This window comes from Stylophora pistillata, chromosome 7, assembly GCF_964205215.1.
Source record: "Stylophora pistillata chromosome 7, jaStyPist1.2, whole genome shotgun sequence".
Taxonomy (NCBI): domain Eukaryota; kingdom Metazoa; phylum Cnidaria; class Anthozoa; order Scleractinia; family Pocilloporidae; genus Stylophora; species Stylophora pistillata.
In genome coordinates, this window is record NC_142525.1 from 4,129,282 (window position 1) to 4,153,487 (window position 24,206).

General features: G+C 40.0%; 2 protein-coding genes and 1 long non-coding RNA gene across 3 annotated transcripts; 2 read left to right on the plus strand and 1 right to left on the minus strand.

Moving 5' to 3' along the window:
• The first annotated feature begins 465 nt into the window (after positions 1-465).
• LOC111339125 (uncharacterized) lies at positions 466-7,962 on the plus strand. The gene is made up of 7 exons (XM_022945711.2): positions 466-1,987; positions 2,651-2,854; positions 4,213-4,289; positions 4,706-4,787; positions 5,189-5,547; positions 5,925-6,009; positions 6,466-7,962. The coding sequence occupies exons 1-7, from the start codon at positions 1,138-1,140 to the stop codon at positions 6,630-6,632; spliced, it is 1,824 nt and encodes a 607-aa protein (XP_022801446.2). The 5' UTR covers positions 466-1,137; the 3' UTR covers positions 6,633-7,962.
• Positions 7,963-15,667: 7,705 nt separating this feature from the next.
• Positions 15,668-16,953, plus strand: LOC111337915 (uncharacterized). The gene has a single exon (XM_088728690.1). The coding sequence runs from the start codon at positions 15,668-15,670 to the stop codon at positions 16,922-16,924; it is 1,257 nt and encodes a 418-aa protein (XP_088584816.1). The 3' UTR covers positions 16,925-16,953.
• A 107-nt stretch (positions 16,954-17,060) lies between these two features.
• LOC111346778 (uncharacterized) lies at positions 17,061-18,968 on the minus strand. Its single transcript, XR_015990129.1, has 3 exons — positions 18,734-18,968; positions 18,581-18,649; positions 17,061-17,616 (listed from the first exon to the last, which is right to left on the minus strand). It is a non-coding gene; the product is annotated as an uncharacterized LOC111346778 (long non-coding RNA).
• Between the last annotated feature and the right edge of the window lie 5,238 nt (positions 18,969-24,206).

A 24,206-nucleotide genomic window follows, 5' to 3' on the forward strand; every position in this document is an offset into this window, starting at 1 on the left:
TGTTTTTTAAATGATCCGTAGTCATACAATAGGTGATTGTCGACTAAATTTGGACTTCCAACAGAGGTATAGAGAAACTCTTTCATAATTTTAAATTTCACTGTTTTTGAGTTAATAGTTTGCATGAGATGAAGACAACGATTTTTGCTACTAAAGTTCAATTCAGCTTCAAGTTTTAAAATGCTAGCCAGCAAACTACTCGAGACAATCAAAATTTTCCATCGCTGTAACGGATTTCGGACTGAGGAAAGCTTCAAAGATTTTTGTACTGATAAAATAGTCAATTTTCTAACTGGGTGTCCCAATCTCCCAAGCAGACAGAGGACCTAAATTTTTAATGATCAAAGTATTTTTTTCTTAGTTACTCGCACAATACAACTCCCCATAAGGACACTGATATGATCGAAAAGTAGTACAAGCTTTTTTTTTTTCCTTTCAAGAAACTGAGCTTCAAAACGCGAGATCCCGGAAGTTTGGCAACTTTTTACTCATGTTTTGATATATTTTAATGCCCTTTTTTAAATAGGTAGCTTTCTTTTTAAAAAAAAAAAGACCTTTCCTTCGTCCCCTTCTGTGGAAGACAAGCAACATCGATAATTTTTCGCTAACTCTAGATGTATATTTTTAATGAGTCATCACGTAATAGAAAAGGTCGCTTTTACGAGGTTAAATTTCCTTGCTTACTCTACACAGAGACAGAAAAGGGAAGCAAAATTTTTACCAGAAACAACGATTACTAATTTTTCCAAACGAAGATAAACGAATGTGTTGCCGAGGTAAAGCATGATGTACTGTTTACATGACGTGTCAGGTCTGAAGGATTTTACGAAATCGCCATGACAACTCTTGAAGGGGAGCCAACAACACTTAATTAATATCAGTCTGAAAAAATATTCTGAGAAGGAAAAAGTTTCTTTGCTGTATTATCGATCATTTGCTCAGCTATGCTCGAGAATATTGTAGTGTTTCTTCCGAACCTTGGACTTGTTCGTTCAATTGGGTTGAGAGACTGGGCTCCACTTTCTTGTAACCAAAACAGTTGTGGGTCTCTGCTGTTGCGATCCGAAGCTAGGGTGTGGAAGAAAGTTGGCATCGAAATTTAGCTGCACCAAGAGCCTCCTTTGCAGCGAAATCACGATGAAACTCTCCCTATTTATCTCTTCGTTACTTGCCATGATTGTCGCATGTCCAAACTTGGCAGAAAGTGCAGGATCCTGGACTTACCGCGACCCGGAGGGACCCGACACGTGGAAACATCACTACAAGGATTGCGAAGGTCACGAACAGTCTCCGATAAACATTGTACCAAAAGATACTTTTTTCGAACCGGGACTTGCCGACTTAGTTGTCAACTACGAGAAAAGCGTTTCTGCTAAGCTATTCAATAACGGACATACCGTTCAGGCGACTTTTTTAACCGGCAAGTCCAATATTTCGGGTGGAAATTTGACTTCGCATTTTCGCGCTCTGCAAATGCACTTTCACTGGGGCAGCGAGAATTCTCGCGGTTCAGAGCATCAGGTCGGCGGAAGAAAATTTCCCTTAGAGATACACATTGTACACTACAATGCGGAAAAGTACCCTAGCGTATCGGAGGCTGTGGATAAAGGAGATGGCTTGGCAGTTTTGGGAATATTGGTCGAACTGCAAGTGCAAGACAACCCGGTTTTCGATGTGATGGTGGATAACCTCGACAAAGCTCGTTATAAAGGCAACGAAGTAATTTTGCCTTCTCTACAACCTTTTTCATTCTTACCACACGACATTGCTCAATATTACACTTACAGAGGCTCACTTACTACTCCTGGATGTTTTGAAAGTGTGCAGTGGTTTGTTTTCAACCACACATTTCCTATATCGCAAGCTCAACTGGATAAATTTAGAGATCTTTTTGACAGTGAAAAACAAGACACTAAGAAATTGCCCTTAGTTGACAATTACAGACCCGTCCAGCCTCTATATGGGAGATCTGTCATCCGAAGCTTCCGTAAGTATGATTAATTAAACTTGCTGTTATATATTTGATTCATTCTTCACGATGTAAACAATATCTTGTGTTCAATATGAGACAGTTACAAACAAAACCATCACGGTTGCGTCATTTTAAATGGCGTCATCAATATCCTCTGCGTTTGAATTTATTTTCATCGCATCTAAAAATTCCCTTCCACTAAAGTTAATTTAATCTATAATTGCAGCGACTAATTGTTTGTCTAGATCGCCTTCTAAAAATAATCCTCATCAAGGGTTAAATGCGCTAATTATACGACAATTAGTGCGTTTGGCAACCATAAAACGAGTGCATATCGTCAAATAGGTGTTTAAAATGTACTGATATGGACATAGCCTGCAGATCAGGTATAATTTGGGCGCGCGAGTGCTCAGTATTTACTTAGGGAAAAAAGGTCGCCATCTTTGATTTTAATGGCAGCGGAAGGCTGGGGAGAGAAAGAAATTTACACTAAGGGGGTGAGTGATAGTCAAAGGTAAGGAGAGGGGCTGGAGTGCGGTAGTGTATTTGGTATACTCAACAGCTGGAAATTGTTGTCTAATTTGAATGAAAGTTTTACAAAGAGCATTTCAAAATAAAATTATCAAACAGTAATTGTTTATTTCCTCAAGCTCATTTTTTTTTCTATCTAATCCACAGAGCGCCCTCCTTTTCCCTGTGGCAAGACATCAAACAAAACTTTGGATTGCTTGGGATTCGCTGATGACAAGGCAGTATTTTATGAAGCAACAGTCAATATGTGCACTCTACCAGCCACAGTAACCTTAAAAGTTTCTCAACCAGAGACCAATTTTTATTATGTTGGAACATTTTACAAAAGCGTCAACCCCCCTTTACAAATAGGTGTGTAAAGTAATGATTGGTCTTCCTATCCTTTCCTCAAAATTTATTGTGACAATTTCAAGAGACATTCTCATTTCAATGGGACAATAACAAAAACTTAACAACAAGCAGTCCCTTTTTTTTGGCAAAGTCTGAGTTGTGGGTCAAAAGAATTTCAGCGTCAAACTCTTGGAGTGAGGAACTACTATTTCATGTGCCTAACTCCTAGAGATCTGCACGGCGTATTAACATTAAGTTTTTTTTTCACTGACCTTTTCTAACTGGTGTGACAAACTTCCCTGAAAAGGAGGGTCTGCACTTAGTCCAAATGAAAATTAAATAAGATAGAAAGTTGGGTTAAAGAATGAGAGAAGCCTCAACGTTTGTGTTTTGAATTGCATGTCGTAGCTGGGTAAGGTTATCAGATTAGTTGCTGTTTGAGATATAAAATAATATTGTTCTCCTGGGACGGGTTATTCAAAGCTGTGTTAAGATAACCCAGGGTTAGTGTGAAATTTGATTTCAGATCTGAAAGCTCTGAAAGAAAATTCAGCTTAATTCCATTTGTCTACAATTTGATGATTGAATGTCCTAAAAAGAACTAGGAAAATTATCTCAAAATGGCTTTTGATCAGAGAAATGTAGAAACCTGGATTAAAATTTAACCCTGAGTTAGAGCTAATCGGCCTTTGAATAACTGGACCCAGGAGTGCCAGTGACCAGCTTTTTCAATGGCTCCTCTTTTCTGAAGTGCCCCCCCCCCCCCCCCCACTTAAAATAAATAGAGAAGTAAATGCACTGTCTCAATCTGTAATAGATTCTAAACATAATTGGTGAATACTTTTTTCTGGCTGGCCACTTGAGAAATAGGTCTGGAGATCAGTGTACTTGTATCTTAGATAACAGACTTGAGTAGACCGTCATAAAATCTAATCTAATCTAATCTACAAGATTTGCTGACAGACAGGGACACCATAACAGCTTGCGTCAATTACTGCAGGCCCAGTAAACCCACCCATCCCACCCAGGGGAGGACATCCATCACACAGTAATCTTGTGTGTGGGAAATTAACATCTCCTATCCCCAACCCTGCAGGAGACAGGACCTCCATTTATTCGTCCCTATCCGAGAAGACTAGAATGTCTAACCATTTCTTGATGTTATAGAAAGGTAGCAAATTCTTCTTAATTATTTTAAGACCTTTAGTGTTGGTCCGGCCGGGGCTTGAACCCTCGACCTCCCGCACAACAGTCCAGCGCACTATCCATTGGGCTAACCAGGCGACAGTTAAAAGTCATGTATAAATGGTTCCTGATGCTAACAGTAATTCTTCAGATTTTCCTGAAGATTTAATCAATGCATGATTTTTTTTTTTCAGGAAATCTTGATTATGCATTCACTGTGGAAATGCACACAGACCTAAGTCAGAACAATGAGGAAACATTGCGTGTCTCAGTAAGATTTAAATTTTATTGTTGAATTTTTCGTAATATCTGCAAGAAAATGATAAAGTAAGAGAAAACGTGATACAATATAAACCATTTCATTGAGAAGTTGTTTTTTTTCATACATCTAAACATTATTTCTGCAATGCATGGATTTATTTGCCATTGATTTTCCACTCTACAGATATATACATTTATTTAACAAAAATACTACATGCTTTCATGGGTCTGTTTGAACTTACCACATGTAACATCTCTGAACAAATGCATGGCAATACAGATTAGAATCTATTTGATTTATGTTAACAGTAATAAAGAAGCAAAAAGTTATAAAAGTTGAGTGGGGTCGTCATCCATACATCTGGCCCCCAATTGATCTTAGGTATATATGTTTATATCTTTCAATTATTTCATGTCTCTGTGTAGATTATTCAAGTTCATCCACTGTCCACAGAGTACAAGAAAGAACTCGTAACAGCAAATTTCAAGGAAGAAAAATGCCAACTTGGTAGTTATAATGTTCACTCAATATTTGTTGAAGTGTTTTGACAAAATTAATTATTAAGGTTGTCTATGATAGTGCTAATATCAAAATCTATCTAAGTATCTAAAATCCAACCAGTGCTTACCAACAGCATTTATGGGGTATTCATGTATGTTGAGTGTGTGATTTTCTTCTAAAACACTAATGAGAACGTTTTTCTGCTATGTTCAATTTTGCAAAGTGGTTAAGTTAAACCCAGGCAATTACTTTGTAACTGACAGGTTGATTACAGACTCACCTTTTCAATTAGTACTGGCTGTTATCTGATGTAATACCAACTTCCCCATATTGATTGACAGGAAAGTGTATGGAGGCTAGGAGCCAGAATTTTAAATTAAGTATTTTATTTTTCTCACCCTTGGCAGGAAGTTGTTCCCTGATGGAAGAGGATGGATCTATGTGTAACAGGCACTGGTGTGAACACATTCCTATTGGCTTCGGCAAAGATACTCATTACATTGGCGTGTCGTCTACCTTCCATGATATGTCAACTGACAATCCTTCAGTTGATGTTAATTTTTATCGCAATAAGACTGGGAAATGGCATCGTACTGCCTCCGAAAAATTTACCAATGATGAGGAAAAAACGGTTCACTTATTGGAGACATTTGTGGATAGTAAGGTGCACACAAGAAAAAGAAGAATGGCTGAGGGATCCCCAAAGTGGGAGTCTGTAACATTCAAAGCCAAGATTGGCAAAGTGGGGGATAAAGTTTCTTACCAGGTTAGTGTTCTTGTCATACATAATTGTACAATTTACAAAGAGTAACCAGAAATTCTAGGTGGAAAATCAAATGTTTTTTGTGTCCATTGGGAATATTTTGTGAATTGTTGGCCATTGGTGAGCTGACACTTTTTGATCAAATTCTGTTCATTTTTTTTCCATGGATTTTGGTAAGTTATATATACTGCAATACTTATGATTAAAAAAGTGGACTTGTGCTCTGCAGTTGTCTGATTGGCTTTCATTCACTCAATGTATGCCAGATGATTTATACAAACTGCATTGGACTCAACTTAGTCCAACTGAACTACCAGTACTTATTAATTTATGATTATTTTCAACTGATGATGGCTGTCATTAAAATTTTTCCCTTTCAGCTGTTTATGGTGTCTTCTGAGAGACTGTATCATAAAGTCATAAAGGATGAATTCTCACCAGACTGTGAAAAGCATCCTACTCCAAGTGAGTCATTGAGTCAATTCATTTATAAATTTAAAAAAAAAATCAAAATGTAAATGAATAGGTTGTTGGAGGATTATTATTTCACAAAATCATCCCAAGTTTGTGAAATTAAATATATATTAATCTGATCATACCAGGGGCCTGTTTCTCTAAAGTCCCAGTTAAACTTAACAGGCCCAAAACCATGTTTTAAAATCAAAATTTAAAGGATAGGAAAGCAGGTTCTAGCACCCAAACCAGTCCTTGCAACTTGTCATGCACTGACCCCAACCTTGCTTGCCATTTCACTTTGCTATTACAATCACTCTGTTGAAAAGACTAATTTGCTGCATGTTACTAAGTGAATGTGTGGAACAAGCTAGGGGTTTGTTTTTGTCCTATTTGCTCATTCATTTCTTTGTTTGCTAGATATCAATGTTGATTTACTGACTGTGTATTTGCATTGTTTATCAACAGAGACAACACTAGATTACAAAACCAAGATTGCTATTGTGGCAACAGTTGCGTCAATGGTGGCATTACTTGCAGGTGGTACTCTGTCCATGTTTTACTGCAAGAGGAAAAATTTTAGGGGCTGTCACAAGGCTTCACTCATTCAAGACCAGGATGATAATAGATTGTGAACTTAGGGATGAAACCTTTGGTGTTGGGATCATTGTATTTATATCATTAACTGTAATTGGAAATTCAATCTTTAAGTTTGACTGTTCACTTAATATGAAACTTTAATTTTTTTTTTTTAATGCCCAGTTGCATGCCTTGGCTGTTTAAAAGGATGTTAACGGTGATCCAGGATTAAAAGTTAAGTGTTAGGGCTCGTGATTTGAGGGGTTTTATACCTTGGCGAAAGACAAAATTGGAAGAAAAGATTATAAACAATTAACCCTAATCTTAACTCCAAAGAACTGATATTATTAAAATAAATTCTTCCCTCTAGCTGCTACACATTTCCTTGTTAGCGAGTCGTGAGAATTTGGTTTTAGATCACGAACACAACTTCAGAGTACCTGATAAATTTGAGTATTCTCACTACTCTTTTGCTGGATAATGTATGGATATTGTAGGGAGAAGTTTCAGGTTAATCACCATTGGGGGTTGAGATTTAAAACCTTGCCTAGCTTAATCATGTTTTGAACAATGCAGCCTGGGCCTGTTTTTTTTTTTCTTTAACTTGGAATAATTAATTTATTAAACTATCTTTGAAAGAGATGGACATTCATTCTGGACACTATTTATATTTTTCCAGTTTGTTCATTGGCTAATTTAAATATTCTGCTTTGTTAGGTCATTGTAAATATTAAATAATTTGCAAAAGGGAATATGTGGTAGTGATAGTGAAAATTATCAAGCATATTTCAGTGTTCTCCTCTTCAGTTGGTAAATGGCTAAAATTTTGTACCTCCCCAAATTATTGCCTGAAATATCTTGGAACTCTCGATAATTTATAATTATCTCACTGTAATTGAATACATTGCAACAATGAGAGCCAATCGGATGACAAGGATCACCAGCGATTTCAAAATGAATGTAATTGTATTGTACTTATTGTTTTATGCAGAGCCCCATTTAAACCAGCATATGCTGAACTGGGAATCTCTGCTAAAATATTGTTGATAAATAAATAAATGAAATGGGAAAAAGCATCTTTGCTTTACTGGTTTGAAAATTTCTTAAAACAATCTTGCTTAAAAAATTAGCGAGAACTCAGTTTTTGTGATGTACTTGGTTTACTATCAGCTTTGTTTATGAGAAGTTCTGCAGAGCAGGATGTAGTACCCAGCTCATTTTGAGCATTACATTTGTATTATTATAGTTAAAATTGTGTGCCAATGAATTCAGTTTTGTGTAATTGGTAAAATTATCATAAGTTAAGGGTGTTTGTTATCTAAGGTGTCTGTAACAGTGTGAATTAAATCTCCAAAACAATGAATAAATATGACTGAGTAAAAATGGGTTAGCTTGCGATAGTGCCCTCTTCTATATTTTTGTCTCTTGTTAGAGGAGAGAAGAGTTTTTCACCTTTCTCATTATGTAAAGGAACAAAACGTTTCAATGGAAACAAACAAAGTGTATTGTTTCAATCCATAAAGACATGCTGGTAGAAGATAGGGAAATAGCCTCATCTGAGCTGCCACAGGTGTTTGTACTGTGTCCTGTCTTTAAAATAATAATTTGTACACTGTTCTTCCATCAAATAATATCACCTTTGTTGCTGCTATGTTAAATGGCACCTGTAAATGCCCAAAAAAAGATTAACTTGCTGAAATGAATAATTTTCAGGGGATAAATGTTTTATCACATTTTTCAGAGAGTTTGGGAATACCTTTTAACATATTTGCATTGTTTTAGAGATCTTGTGCTTGAAGAAAGCATTTGAAAATGATATCACCCATGAATGTTCAGGTTAAAATTGACTTCAATTAAAAATGGTTGATAAACACCTACCGGTATGTTCTTTGTGATGCATCAAGCTACATTTACTTCATTTAGTCAGAGAAAAAATTAAAACACATCAAATTTGAAATGACTTCATTTCAACCTTTTAATATTACAAGAAAGAACAACAAAGTCAAGAATAAAGTTTTTACATTAATGACAAAAAAGTGAATACTAGTCAACAGCAAGGGTACCATAACAGCTAATAGCAAATGATGAAATACATGGGAAAGACAAGATTTGTAGGAAAAAAAAAAATGAGTGTTCTCGCAGGTAAAAGAAAGGGGCCAGATGCCATTCTTTAAGGTAAACCATCATTTTTCCCTTTTACATATTTGCAAAAAGTATGTCTTATTTCCTGCAGATCAGTTTTGGAAAGTCAGTGTCTTCAAGGTTAATCTCAGTCAGTCTGTTATTTTCAGTTTTAATGTTGGATTTTTCCAAAATAACTTGGGTAATTGAATAGTATTTGAATCACCTAAAATTGGTTCACCTTACCCCTTTGATTGGAATGTAAAAAAAAAAAAGATTGAATATCCAATTATTCTAGTGGTGTTCGAAAAAAAAATACTTGGAATAATAGATAGGAAGCATGAAACTTTTTCTGACTGTTAAGAAATAGAGACTTTTTTTGAGTGATTACAACACAATACTAGTCTGATGTAAAAAAGAAAAAGAAAAAAGAATTGATCTCAACATTAATTCCTACAAACGATTTCTAACCAGAGCCAGGTGTAAGTGAAATATTCATACAAGAAATAGGCTTAAAAGGATCGTAATCAGGGAATTGGTAATAAAATTGGGAAAAGAAACAATCTGCTAATATCTGCAATGGCTTTTGCCTCCTTCATACCTGTTCCCCATAACTTCCCAATTTCTTATGGTTGTTGTGTTATTTATCGGTGAGCGTAAAAGATCCGAACGACGCCATTCATTCAAGAACTTCAAGTGCCTTTTTTACTGCCCGTCACGTGACTCGGTACAAAGTACAAACTATAACAATTTTGACAACACAACATCTCCCCCTTTAAAAACTACGGGGAGAAGCCAAAACTACTAAACATGAAGGTAATAAAGTTTGATTTAACTTATAACATGAACTGTGTAAACTTAGAGATCGGACTGTTCAATTCATAAATTTATCCCGCACCGTCACAAGTCCAATCTTCTGGGGGCACTGACTACTCGCCCAGATCTAGTTGTGGTTGCACCAGCTGCACAAGCAGCTGCCGGAACATCCAACTTGATCGCCTCTGGAATTTGCTTGCTCGAATCAGGAAAGCTAGGACCTTGCTTGCTCAAATCAGGACTGCTAGGGTACAGCGGAGTAAGGTCCTTCCGGTTCCTTCTGATAGTTCCTCTGGGGCTGCTAACAATGTATGAACGAGGTGTCTCAGCCTCTTGAGTCACGGTCGCTGGGACTTTCATGTCTCGAATCCAAACCTCGGTTCCCACAGGAATCTTCTTTTGATCTCTTGCGCCATGATGAGAATCAAAGTAAGCCTTTTGCTCTTGCTTTCGAACTTCCTCTCTACCTCGGACTATAGACAAATCAGGCCAACCGGGTTTCAGCTCCACCGCAGCAAGTGGAACTCTGGATCTTATCTTTCGACCAAACAGAAGCTCAGCTGGACTGTAACCATTCTCTAATGGTGTTGAGCGATATGCAAGCAACGCCTTAGCAGGATCATCCTCCTTCTTCAGGACATACTTTGCGGTCTGCACCGCCCGTTCAGCCATCCCATTTGATTGGGGGTACTTTGGACTGCTTGTCACACTTGCAAATCCCCATTCCTTTGCAAATTTAATGAATTCAGCTGAACTATACTGAGGACCATTGTCAGATCTGACAGAGTCTGGAATTCCATGTCTCGCAAACATAGATTTCAGCGCCTGAATGACATCTTGCGAAGTCTGGGATGATGAAAGCAAGGCCACCTCAATGTATCGGCTGAAGTAATCCACGACCAGCAAATAGGTGCGGCCCTTTAGCTGAAGCAAATCTGTTCCGATGATCTGCCATGGCCTGTTTGGAACCACTGAAGGAATAAGGGGTTCTGCTCGGGAAGATCGGTGTTCTGCGCATTTGCGGCATCCCTGAACCATATCCTCAATCTGCCTACTAAGGCCTGGCCACCACACAGACATCTTGGCACGGCTGCGACATTTTGTGATGCCCTGATGGCCTTCATGCAAGCGATCAAGAATCTCTATCCTCATGCAGGACGGTATGATGACTCTGGAAGCCTTCAGAAGTAATCCACGAACTAAGGTAATTTCTCCTCTCTCATTCCAGTACCCTTTTAGTGCCTCCGGAACTCTATCTTTTTCTGGCCAGCCAAGTTGGCAGTAGGCTGTAAGTTGTCGGCATACTTCATCCTCCTCTTGTCGTTCCCTTATCTCTTCCAGACGTCTGTCGCTGGCTGGAATTTCACTCAAAACACTGTGCGCATACAGGGCTATTTCTTCTTCTTGTAAGCCTGACTGCTGCTCCTGGTTTATCGGAGCTCTTGAGAGAGCATCTGCTGTTGTCAAACTCTTGCCTGGAACGTGTGAGATGGAATACTGGAATCTGAGCAGCCTCATTCGTAAACGCTGAATTCTTGGTGGCATTTCATTTAAGTTCTTTGACCCCAGGAGAGGAACTAATGGTTTGTGGTCCGTTTCAATATGAAATGGCTTACCGATGAGGTAGTCCGATAACCTTTCGCATGCCCATGTCACTGCTAGAGCCTCCTTTTCTACTTGGGCGTACCTCTGTTCTGTTGGCGTCAATGCCCTGGATATGAATGCAACGGGTTTCCAACCGCCATCCTCTTGGGCTTGGGTGAGAACCGCTCCCAGACCAAACGAGGAAGCGTCCGATGATACCCTTGTCTCTTTGGCTGGATCATAGAGGGCTAGTGTTGGCGTAGAGACTAGGGCCTTCTTTACGGCATTGAATGCTTCCCGCTGAGCCCCAGTCCAGAGCCATGCATTGTTCTTACTCAGAAGATCCCTCAGTGGCTTTGTCATGTCCGCCAGGTTAGGAATGTACTTCCCTACTTGATTGACCATGCCCAGGAACCGCCTTAATTGTGCAATGTCAGTTGGTTCCCCCATCTGTGCAACAGCTTCCACTTTAGTGGGGTCGATTTGCACTCCATCTTTGCCGATCACGTGCCCCAGAAATTCCACTTTATCTGTTGAGAACTTGCACTTCTCCAGGTTAAGGGTAACATTAGCATCTGCTAACCGCTCCAGTACTGCAATCAACCTCTTATCATGCTGCTCTTGGGTCTCTCCAAATACTAAGATGTCATCAACTTGACACTCCACCCCATCGAGACCTTCTAGGATCCTCTGCATCGCTTTCTGGAAGTGTTCGGGTGCTGAAGAAATACCGAAGGGTAGTCTTGTGAAACAGTACCTTCCCCATGGTGTGATAAAAGTGGTAAACAGCTTTGAATTCTCACCTAACTTCCTCTGCCAAAATCCACTATTTGCATCCAGCTTAGACATAATCTTTGCGCCAGACAGTTTGGCTAGAGTTTGTTCAGTTGTTGGCATTTGGTGGACCTCTCTCTGAACAGCCTTATTTAACTGGACAAAGTCACCACAAATTCTGTCACTGCCATTCCTTTTGGGTACAACAACAATCGGGGAACACCACTGGGTAGGTTGATCGACCTGTTCTATCACTCCCATTTGCTCCATTCGCTCAAGCTCCTTCTTCACTTGAGGTAGTAAAGGAATAGGAATACGCCTTGGGGTACACAGATTAAATGGAGTGACTGATTCATCCAGCTTGATCTCGTAAACACCATCCATGCATCCTAACCCCTGAAACAAGCTGGGGAATCTCTTCTCATAGTTGCTGTCCTTTGAGTCAACACCAGAGATTCTAGCAATTGTCCCGAGCCGGCTACACGCGCTTCTTCCCAACAAGGACTGTTCAAGGCCAGGAACCACATAAATTTCGTCAGCACAGCATTGCAGGTTATGCGTAAGGGATGCTGTAAATTTACCTTTGCAAAACAGTGGTACTTTGCATGGGCCATACAATTTCTTATCAGGTGGAAGGAGCTTTTCCTGAATTGACAAAAGACCAAAAGTCTTTTCTGATATGACAGAAACATCAGCCCCACTATCAAGCTTGAAACTAACTGGGCAACCATTTACCAGGATTTCAGCTTTCCACGGATGTGCCTGCATGCTGTCAACACCGATCTCTCCAAGAAACACACTGGTATCTGGATCCTCAGAAAACTGATCCTCGGTTACAACTTCTTCAACCTGTTGGGACATGCATACTCGGGCATAATGACCTTTCTTGGAGCATTTATGACAAACAGAATTAAGTGCAGGGCAATTCCCTCTGGTGTGATTTGCAGATAATCCACATCGTAAACAGCCACTGGGGTTTGACTTATCTCTAGCGCCAACGACACCTCCACGTTTCTTTGGTGGAAACTTCTGCAACTTTGCTCTGAATTTGGCTCCAATCTCATCGATTTCGGTGGATGTCGACCGCTGACCACTCCTAATGACTTCTTGTTGTTTCTTGACTGACTCGCTTTCCCTGGCCATTTTCACAGCTTTTTCAAGAGTCAAAGTCGATTCCAACTGCATCTTTTCACTTAGTGTAGCATCTTTAACTCCCACCACAATACGATCCCGAATCATCTCTTCTTTCAGGGCGCCAAAATTGCAATGCTCGGCCAAGCAATGAAGCGATGTGATGAATTCCTCGGCGGTTTCGTCAGCCTGGGTTCGCTGGTTGAATTTCGCTCGTTCGTAAATGACATTTCTCCTGACTAGGAAATACTGGTCGAACTTTTCCTTTACTTTGTCGTATTTTAGCCGGTCTCCCTCATCGCCAAACACAAATGTAGTCATAACATCGTCGGCGGCATCGCCCATCGCGTATAGCAACGTGTTTACTTGAATTTCTTCGCTTTTTCTGTGTAGATCACACGCCATCCGATATCGACCGAACCGACGAATCCATTTTTCCCACTCGTCTGGCTTTTTGAAATAGAACATTTCGGGTGCAGTAACCTTGTTAGCCATGATTCCTCCAGAACAGTAGTACGCTTACTTCCCGGGTTTCTTCTGCTGTCGCGGCGAACAATTTCTCTTTTGTCAATATTTAGCTCCGCTCGAGTAACCTCAAAGAACTCTCCTGTATTTTCCTCTAAGGGCCTCGACTATCCAGTTATTCTTCTCGTCAAGGGACTCAAAATCCCACCTCTGACACCATGTTGTGTTATTTATCGGTGAGCGTAAAAGATCCGAACGACGCCATTCATTCAAGAACTTCAAGTGCCTTTTTTACTGCCCGTCACGTGACTCGGTACAAAGTACAAACTATAACAATTTTGACAACACAACAATGGTCATCTGGAGTGAGTAGTGCATAGAAGGCCAAACAAATATCTGGCATAAGATATTAATAACGACCAGTGACATATAGAATTTGAAAAAAAATATTAATTGATAATAATTGACCAGTTAGGTAGTGGCTGACCTTCACATGTAGTGGCTATATAACCAGTTGACCGCGCATTAACGGTCTCTCATGCTGCACAAGAAGTTCCTTCCACGCATTAGAGGAATTCCGAACGGCCGTTAATTTGAAATTCTCGCTGGATTGGTTGCTCGACAAACCGACTTTTGTGGGATTTTTTTCAGTGAACTTAAAGGGAAACTATTTGGCTTTCGTGCTGCCAAGTTTTGACTCGAGGGAAAGTATTTAAGTGTTGTTTTCGATCGATTTTGGCGAGCATGTGTCAACAGAAGTTTCCGACCTTCCCGTATTTTATGCACGGTACGTTGGGGCGTCACGCTAAAACACATCAAAACGGCCTCAAATCGCGAGGAGAACAACACAGACTACTCTCTATGAAGATAAGACTTTATTTCTTTGATTATTTCACACAACTTTACATTTAGGTAGCTCAAAAGCAAGTCCAACTCAAACACTACACAAACTCTTTAATTATACACTGTGAAAGAGCCTGTGACAGAGCTTGGGCTACCTGTGGCGAAACTTCAAAAATTCCGTCGACTAGCTTTAGAGGCTGTAACAATTTTGTCAGGCGAGAAAATCTTTTGTTCCTTGACATCCGTCCGTCATTGGGTCATCAAATTTTGCAACATATGGATTAAATTATGAAGCGAACGTGACTGTATGACTTCCCGCGAGTGCTCTCTCTCTGAATATAATAAGAGCCTAAATCGTCGAATGACTCTCTACCCATTCGCATAATTCTACGGAACAAGATCTCAGGTAAATGGCGCTGAACAGGTGCAGATGGATTTCGAACCAAGATTCTGCAGGGCGCCGAAATATCCTGTGCGGGTGAAAACACAGGGTACCCAGACAAGGGACGAGTCTGCTTGTTTATTCGAAATATAATGGAATGTATGGGAGAATATTGAAGCGTCTTCTTATCGTATTTATTTTGAGCTTTAACTCAGACATTTCATGATATAAGTTTACGATAATAAGACTCTTCAATATTCTCCCATACATTCCTTAATATTTCGAAAAAACAACTAGACTCGTCGCTTGTCTGGGCTCCCTGTGGTGAAAACGACGGCGATGGCGGCGTCTTCTTAACAACGGTGGCTTCAAAGGGACATACACTTTCCTCTCTCTTTTTTTTCACTTGCGACTTAGCTGCTACTTTCTTGCGACTTAGCTGCGACTTTCTTGCTACTTTCTTGCGACTTAGCTGCGACTTTCTTGCTACTTTCTTGCGACTTATGCGACTTTCTTGCTACTTTCTTGCGACTTAGCTGCGACTTTCTTGCTACTTTCTTGCTACTTTCTTGCGACTTATGCGACTTTCTTGCTACTTTCTTGCGACTTAGCTGCGACTTTCTTTCTACTTTCTTGCGACTTAGCTGCGACTTTCTTGCTACTTTCTGGCGACTTAGCTGCGACTTTCTTGCTACTTTCTTGCGACTTAGCTGCGACTTTCTTGCTACTTTCTTGCGACTTAGCTGCGACTTTCTTGCTACTTTCTTGCGACTTAGCTGCGACTTTCTTGCTACTTTCGTGCGACTTAGCTGCGACTTTCTTGCTACTTTCTTGCGACTTAGCTGCGACTTTCCTGCTACTTTCTTGCGACTTAGCTGCCTGGTGCATCAGCCGGCCATGTTGTTTTATTTGAAAACAACGTAGACTCCTAGAAACAATAGGTAGTCTGTTTTGCCTTGGCTTTACAGTATAGCTATGAAGTTTTTCGCCGTTTTCACTTTCATTTCGGTGTGCTCTACATCACTGGCAGTGCTTCCATCTTACTCTCCGGCAATAAGGAACAATGCAGTAATGCGCGACGAGATAATCAAGGACCACTTCAATCTTGGGCTTACTGCACCTGAAATTGCATTATTTCTCGTAAGTGTACATGGTATCGGGATCTCGTTAAGACTATTGAAAAGAATACTCAGACGGTTGGGATGTACAAGACGTCGGCGTCGAAGTAATTTGAATGAGGTGGTAGAAGCAGTCGAGGAGGAACTGAAGGGGAGTGGAAGCCTTCTCGGATATCGAGCAATGCATCAGAGACTCATCAATCAGCACGGTCTTGTTACTACGAGGGAAGTCGTTCGACATGTTTTGAGGGTTTTTAATTCTGAAGGGGTGGAGCATAGGTCACAGCATAGACTACGACGACGAATTTACAGGTGTAAAGGACCAAATTACCTATGGCACATTGACGGCTACGACAAACTAAAACCGTTTGGATTCTGCATTCCTGGTGCAATGGATGGCTTTAGTCGAAGGATCCTATGGCTGGAGGTTGCATCTTCGAACAACGACCCTCGTATAGTAGCTCAATATTTCTTAGACTATGCAAGACAGTTAGGAGGTACGGCAAGGATTGTACGTGGAGATAGGGGATCTGAGAACAGGAACTTAGCAGCTATTCAGCGTTTTTTTCGGCGATCCATGATTGACGACTTTGTAGGTGATAAAAGTTTCATGTATGGGAAATCTACAGCAAACCAAAGAATTGAAGCATTGTGGGGACGTTTGAGGCAAGGATGTGCAGAATGCTGGATTAGATATTTTAAGGACTTGAGAGATTCTGGTTTGTATCACGATGATGATATAATACACCGCGAATGCCTGAAGTTCTGTTTCATGGATGTCATACAAAGTGAACTACACAGAGCTGCACTGGAATGGAATGTTCACCGAATTCGACCGTCTAGCAATGTGGAATCTCCGTCGGGAAAGCCAGATGTGCTCTACTTCGTTCCAGCATCAGCTGAGAGTCAAGATTACATGACTCCTGTTGACATCGACGAAATCGAAATCGCACAGGATACGTGTGCCGAGCAACCACAAGCGAAAGGATGTCCCTACTTTAAAGAGCTCTGCGTTCTAATCATGGAGGATGAAGGTCTAGAACCAGCTACAACAGCAGAGGAAGCTCTCCAACTCTACTTAGATCTACTGGACCATATTAATGCCATATCATAGAAGAATGGTTGAATTTCATTCCTGTTCACAGGCCACCTAGCATGAGCAGTGATTTTGGTACACTCAAAAACAAAGCTTTCTATGCGGTTAGTCAAGGGGCTATGTTAGGTTCGCAAATATTCAGTGTGGCCAAATGTACATCGCAAGGTATTTATTGTTGGTCAGATCTAATGCCGCTATCATTTTGTAGCTGGATACCGAGCCACACAAGTAAATCAATTAAAAATGCTAATTAGAATCAACTTTTATTTCTTCTCCGTTTCCAACATGTTTTCTAAATGTGGAAAGGAACTTAAACTCTTGACACTAAGAACGGATTATTTTCATTCATAAACTACACACCTGTGGGGGAGAGAAATTGCCTGACACACCATTCACACTCTTTACAGTACAGTGTATTCTAAAGATATCATCTGGCCTGGCAATTCGAAATCTATGAACTCAACAAGGTAGAACAGCAAAGTAAATAGCAGGTAACGAACTATTTTCCATTCCGTTTTAAAAGTGTTACGTTAACACAACCTATTAGAGTAGACATGAATGACATGTATAAAAAGAAAAGAATAATTAATCCCCTATTGTGATTAGCAGCATTATCCTTATTATCTCAGTGCAAGTATGTCGCCCCTGCAAACTGAACCAAGAGCTTGCAAATCTCCATCTGTTGCCATCCTCACAGCTGTAAAGTCCATCTGTAGTAAGGAAAAATGAGTTTATCTTAGAGAATAGTATGGAGTCAAACTAGTCAAGTAAAATAAGCCACTTGAGGTGTAATACGAATACGTAAACTGTGAAAAAAAAAATACATAAAATACTTGCGGGTCCTACGGGTATATTTCCCAAGATAAGAAACACAAAAAGGAAAAAATGGCAACAGATACTATAGAATAATACATGGATGTACACAGATATGGAATTTCTCTTCAATTGAAGTGCTCAACTCAATATATCATGTACAGCAAACAAATAGGATCTTGAGTTTAAATAGAATTTCTCTGCAAGTGTTCAACTCAATATATCAAGCAGTATATAAGTAAGATCTTGAGTTAAATACAAGAAGAGAAATTCCATATGTATACAAGCAACATTTGCCGTATATCACGTTCAACATGTACATGTACATGCCATATATCAGGCCAAACATTTGCCCTACATCAAGTTCATCTACTTTGGAATGTTACATAAATTAGTGGGTAAAGGACTACATGCTTGTCCAATTTGGAAGTAACTAAATTAAAAAAAAAAACTTTTTTTCTCTCATCCAATTATTTCCAAATCAATTACTTTGGATTCTAGGAATGATAAATAGCTACCAATATTCAAATTATTTTATATGCAATGAAATTAACTTCACTAAACTCGTTTGGGAGTAAAATTTCTTTCAAATTATTAACTCAAAACCGAGGTTAGTCTGGCTAGTTTTAATACTTACAAAAAAAATTTAATTGGCAGCCATTTATGAAAAGGGTCAAAACTATTCCCAGTGAAGCACAAATAACCGTCCCATCTTGAAGTTAAATGATTAAAGGTTTCTCGAAAGTAAACCAGACGTAACAAGAAGGTAAGGAAAGTGTAAAAAGACACTCCGAGATATCAAATTTAAGTGCGCCACAATCTCGCGTCCAGTAGAGGAAAGAGTTCGTAATGAATTCTTACCCTTTCGTCTTTAAACTGTTGGCAAACGCCATCTTTAATCCCACGTTTTTCTTTAAAAAAATTGAAAATCTAAAGAGAATGAAGTCAAATATAAGTTTTTGTACCTTCAGCATTTGAAATTTGAACGAATGACAGGAGAAAGTGTCAAAATACCTGGTTCGGACCTCCGGGACTAGCTGTTCTTTTAGAGAATCCATGTTGTTTATCGGCAATGCAACCTAGCCTGCATCCCACTCGGCCCAGCTAGGTAGCCAGGCAGCTAAGTCGCAAGAAAGTCGCAGCTAAGTCGCAAGAAAGTAGCAAGAAAGTCGCAGCTAAGTCGCAAGAAAGTAACAAGTCGCAGATAAGTCGCAAGAAAGTAGCAAGAAAGTCGCAGCTAAGTCGCAGCTAAGTCGCAAGAAAGTAGCAAGTCGCAGCTATGTCGCAAGAAAGTAGCAAGAAAGTCGCAGCTAAGTCGCAAGAAAGTAGCAAGAAAGTCGCAGCTAAGTCGCCAGAAAGTAGCAAGAAAGTCGCAGCTAAGTCGCAAGAAATTAGCAAGAAAGTCCAAGCTAAGTCGTAAGAAAGTAGCAGCTAAGTCGCAAGTGAAAAAGAAGAGAGAGGAAAGTGTATGTCCCTTTGAAGCCACCGTATTTAACGGCACAGGGTTGCTTGTCTCGTCAATTCCACGTGCAACTACCGTGACTGCGGCCATGTATTTTTTTTTTTCTGGTAGAATCTAATATCTTGTCTGGAAGAAAATTACTGATTTCAAGGTGGAAATAAAGTTAAATTGATACACAGTACTTGAAGGCTTTTAACGCAAAACAGAGTAAAAAAAGCACTTTTTCCCGATTTTTTCGCTCACCGTTTTTCGAGCTATGACTCAACTAACAGAACACCTGAAAGAGGCTGAGGGATAAGTTGTCTCCTCTAGCCCAGGCATTCAATCAATTGACATGGAAAGGCATGTGACGGGGATAAACGTACTTACCGTAAATGGTCGAGTTAGCGCCCGGGGCGCTTACTTAATTTTCTAAGGCGAGAAGGGGGACGCTAATTCGAAGGGGGGCGCTTATTTGAAGCTGGGCGCTTATTTCGTTTAACAATTTTTAGCCTCAAAATGACACTATCTTTATTTCTATTTAAAACCAAACTGCAACATAAAAATTCAAAAACCTTATAGAAAACTACTTTAACAATGTCACATTTCATTAAAAGAACCGTATAGACCGTATATGTCTGGTATATCCGTACCGAGTACCGAAACTCATTTTTTCTCGGGGGAGGGGGGGGGGCGCTTATTTGAAGGGGGGCGCTTAGTACAAATTTTGAGCCTTAGGAGGGGCGCTAATTCGAAGCGGGGCGCTTATTTGAGGCTGGGCGCTAATTCGAGCATTTACGGTAATATATTCGTTTAAAGCTGGTAATAAGCGTTAAAAGTGAACTGCTAACAATGAAAATCTTGAGTTTAATATACCATATGAACAGTCCACTTCAGGCGGCGTGAATTTTTTTAATAACTATTATTTTTATTTCTTAAATTTCTATTTCTAGTGTTTTTATGTTTTTAATTATTCTTTTAATTGTTTCATTTTATTTTTCATTTTTTTAATTTTTTTTTAGACTCCGCACTCCGCACTCCGCACTCCGCACTCCGCACTCCGCACTCCGCACTCCGCACTCCGCACTCCGCACTCCGCACTCCGCACTCCGCACTCCGCACTCCGCACTCCGCGTTTCGGATCGGCCCAAACTGAGAGCAATTTTTATAAAAATAACGACGCATTTGAAATTAAATATATAAGACATGTTTCGGTCGTTCAACGACCATCTTCAGTTGAGAGTTGGGTGTAACTTTTCAGTTGAGTGTTGGGTGTATCTTTTCAATCTGATCCGTGTAACTGGGATTTACATTTTGATAATATTATATCGAAAGCCAGTAGTCGTCTGTACATCTTACGTGTTTGTAAATTCTATGGACTACCGCTGGATCATCTTCATCTTCTTTTTATCAGTCTTATTCTACCTATATTTACATATGCTGTAGAAGTATTGGGCTGCGCGTATTATCATAAGTATCTGAGTCGCATAGACAGGCTGTTCAAGACAGCTTTTAAGCTTGGCTACTGTAAAGAGCTCTTTTCGATTGAAAATATTATTATTCCAAAAGATAAGAAGTTGTTGGCCAAGATCACCGACAGCGATTTTACAACAGCTTTAGATGACCTTTTGCCACCAGAGCGACCAATCGTTACGCTACGTAAGAGGCAACATAATTATATTCTCCCGCTTGTCAGAACTGAACGTTTCAAGAGGACTTTTGTTAATAGATGTTTGTTCTCTTATTAGTTAGTCAGTTAGTAATTTCAAGTTAGTTCATTAGTTTTATACTTGCTGAGTTCATATCATTGTAACTAAACACGTTTGTTTTTTAGAGTGCTTAATAAACACTTTTATTATTATTATTATTATTTTTAGAGTAGAACTGATTGGAAGTTACATTTGAATTTATAATGTAGTACTAAACAAAAGCCATTGAAACTAACAGAATACCCAAAGGTAACAAAAGAGTGTGTAATATGACGTGTTAATTAGAACGAAAGAGTTAAATTAACGTGATATAATTGCTTGTTTAAAGAAGGTTGCTCCCAGGAAATATGTATTTTATCTTGACCTGGAATCTTGTGGTCGCATGATCTGTACTTTAAAGCATTCAGCAGAGCAGGAATTGCGGCATGCTTGGGATTGTTGAAGATGTTGAAAGGTATGTGAGGTCCTGTCCCTGTCTAACTAGAGAATAGGAACGAAGCTTCAGGTTCTAACGATAAAGGTATAACCAGCCCTGATGCTGGTAAAAGCAGTGAGTCACCACTAGGTCAGGACGAGTAGGTAAATCAACAAAGGATAATCAAAATTTTATTTACTACTAATTAAATACATTCATTGATAAAATAATTTCTCAACGTTGGCTGGGAAGGAATTAGCGTACTGATTATACGTGCACCTATCTTGTGATTATTGACAACAAGTTTAGTATGGATTCTAAGGTGAGCACGTCGTACTTTAATTCAGTAAATGTTACTACTCACGGTAATCCTATTGCACTGAAATACCTGCATGCTGTAAAATACCTGCATGCTGTAAAATACCTGCCTGCTGTAAAATACCTGCATGCTGCAAAATACCTGCATGCTGTAAAATACCTGCATGCTGCAAAATACCTGCATGCTGTAAAATACCTGCATGCTGCAAAATACCTGCATGCTGCAAAACACCTGCATGCTGCAAAATACCTGCATGCTGCAAAATACCTGCATGCTGCAAAATACCTGCATGCTGCAAAATACCTGCATGCTGTAAAATACCTGCATGCTGCAGAATACCTGCATGCTGCAGAATACCTGCATGCTGCAGAATACCTGCATGCTGCAGAATACCTGCATGCTGCAGAATACCTGCATGCTGCAGAATACCTGCATGCTGCAGAATACCTGCATGCTGCAGAATACCTGCATGCTGCAGAATACCTGCATGCTGCAGAATACCTGCATGCTGCAGAATACCTGCATGCTGCAGAATACCTGCATGCTGCAGAATACCTGCATGCTGCAGAATACCTGCATGCTGCAGAATACCTGCATGCTGCAGAATACCTGCATGCTGCAGAATACCTGCATGCTGCAGAATACCTGCATGCTGCAGAATACCTGCATGCTGCAGAATACCTGCATGCTGCAGAATACCTGCATGCTGCAGAATACCTGCATGCTGCAGAATACCTGCATGCTGCAGAATACCTGCATGCTGCAGAATACCTGCATGCTGCAGAATACCTGCATGCTGCAGAATACCTGCATGCTGCGGAATACCTGCATGCTGCGGAATACCTGCATGCTGCGGAATACCTGCATGCTGCGGAATACCTGCATGCTGCGGAATACCTGCATGCTGCGGAATACCTGCATGCTGCGGAATACCTGCATGCTGCGGAATACCTGCATGCTGCGGAATACCTGCATGCTGCGGAATACCTGCATGCTGCGGAGTACCTGCATGCTGCGGAGTACCTGCATGCTGCGGAGTACCTGCATGCTGCGGAGTACCTGCATGCTGCGGAGTACCTGCATGCTGCGGAGTACCTGCATGCTGCGGAGTACCTGCATGCTGCGGAATACCTGCATGCTGTAAAATACCTGCATGCTGTAAAATTACTCTACTTCATTCAACTCTTCTACTTCTATATGTGTAACTTGTTTGTTAATAAAGTTCAATTAGCCTTTGGCAATGAGGGAGATACAGTCTTTTTGTGTCTGAATGACGACTAGGCTACATATTCAAACAAAGAATATTTTACTCTGCAAGCGGGTCAGAGCAGAGCTGAACACCTAATTTGCAGCCAACTAGTGAAACTCAACATTTTAGAGCTCTTTCAATGAACTACTGCAACCCTGTTAGTCTAAGGGGAGATGCAAGCAATATTTTAACAGGTAAACTATTCATTTTTTAGCGAACGTACGAGGACGCAAACAACTCACTTCTTTGTGTATAAATAGACATTTTCTCCCAAAAAGTCGCCATTCTAACCAATTTTACAGAAGTAGGAGACAACTCGGTTTCAGTCTCACAAGAGAGTAAATGCGAGAGGAAACCTATACACTGACACACAAAAGGATACAGCCTCTTCTGACCCGATGATCGATTTACACAAATTCGTCTACTAAACGAACCGACAACATGGCAGTGAACTAAAGTTGACTATAAGGGTAAAAACACATTATTCAAAGAAACAACGTCTGTCTTTGAAAGAAAATTTGGTGTAATATTTAGTTAATAAACTACAATTCTGTGTACACCATAAACTTCACTGCAAGTGTTATTTTAACGTACTCAGCCGCATTCTCACCTCCTCGATCACTCATCAACTAAATATTGTGTAGCGTTTCGTCTGAAATTTGGAAACTGCTTTCAGTCAGCTTCAAATATTCAGTCAAACAAAAGTTAGAAAATAAATCAGTTCTTGAAAATATCATTTACCTCAGTCTAGCTAACTTATCACAACTTCTACAATCGGCCAGTGAAGTTGAAGTTGAAGTTCATTTATTTGTTTTAGCAGGTTGATTAATTTGGCAGCTGTAATAGCTGATGTGGACCTGCTGTCCTAACCCACCCATCCCACCCCAGGGGAGGACATCCATCACACCGTAATCTCGTGTGTGGGAAGTTAACGTCTCCTGCCCCAACCCTGCAGGAGACGGGACCTCCATTTATTCGTCCCTATCCGAGAAGACTAGAATATCTAACCATTTCTTGATGTTATAGAAAGGTAGCAAATTCTTCTCAATTATTTTAAGACCTTGAGTGTTGGTCCGACCGGGGCCGGTAGGTTCGCCGTGCATATCTTTCACCTTCTTGCTGTCTTGAAAGCACATGGATTGAAATGTCGAAATATCCTTTCGTCTCATTTTCATGGCAGCTAAGTTTACAAATCAATCCTCTTGATTCATTTGCATCCACCGCACTATCACTGACCGCCACATTTAAATGCGAAGTTCAACTCAAATCGTTTTTCAGAAAATGTTAACCCAGGCTCCTCGAAGGAAAATCAATTATCATAATTCATCTAGTGCTTCCCAATAAAGATTACGGC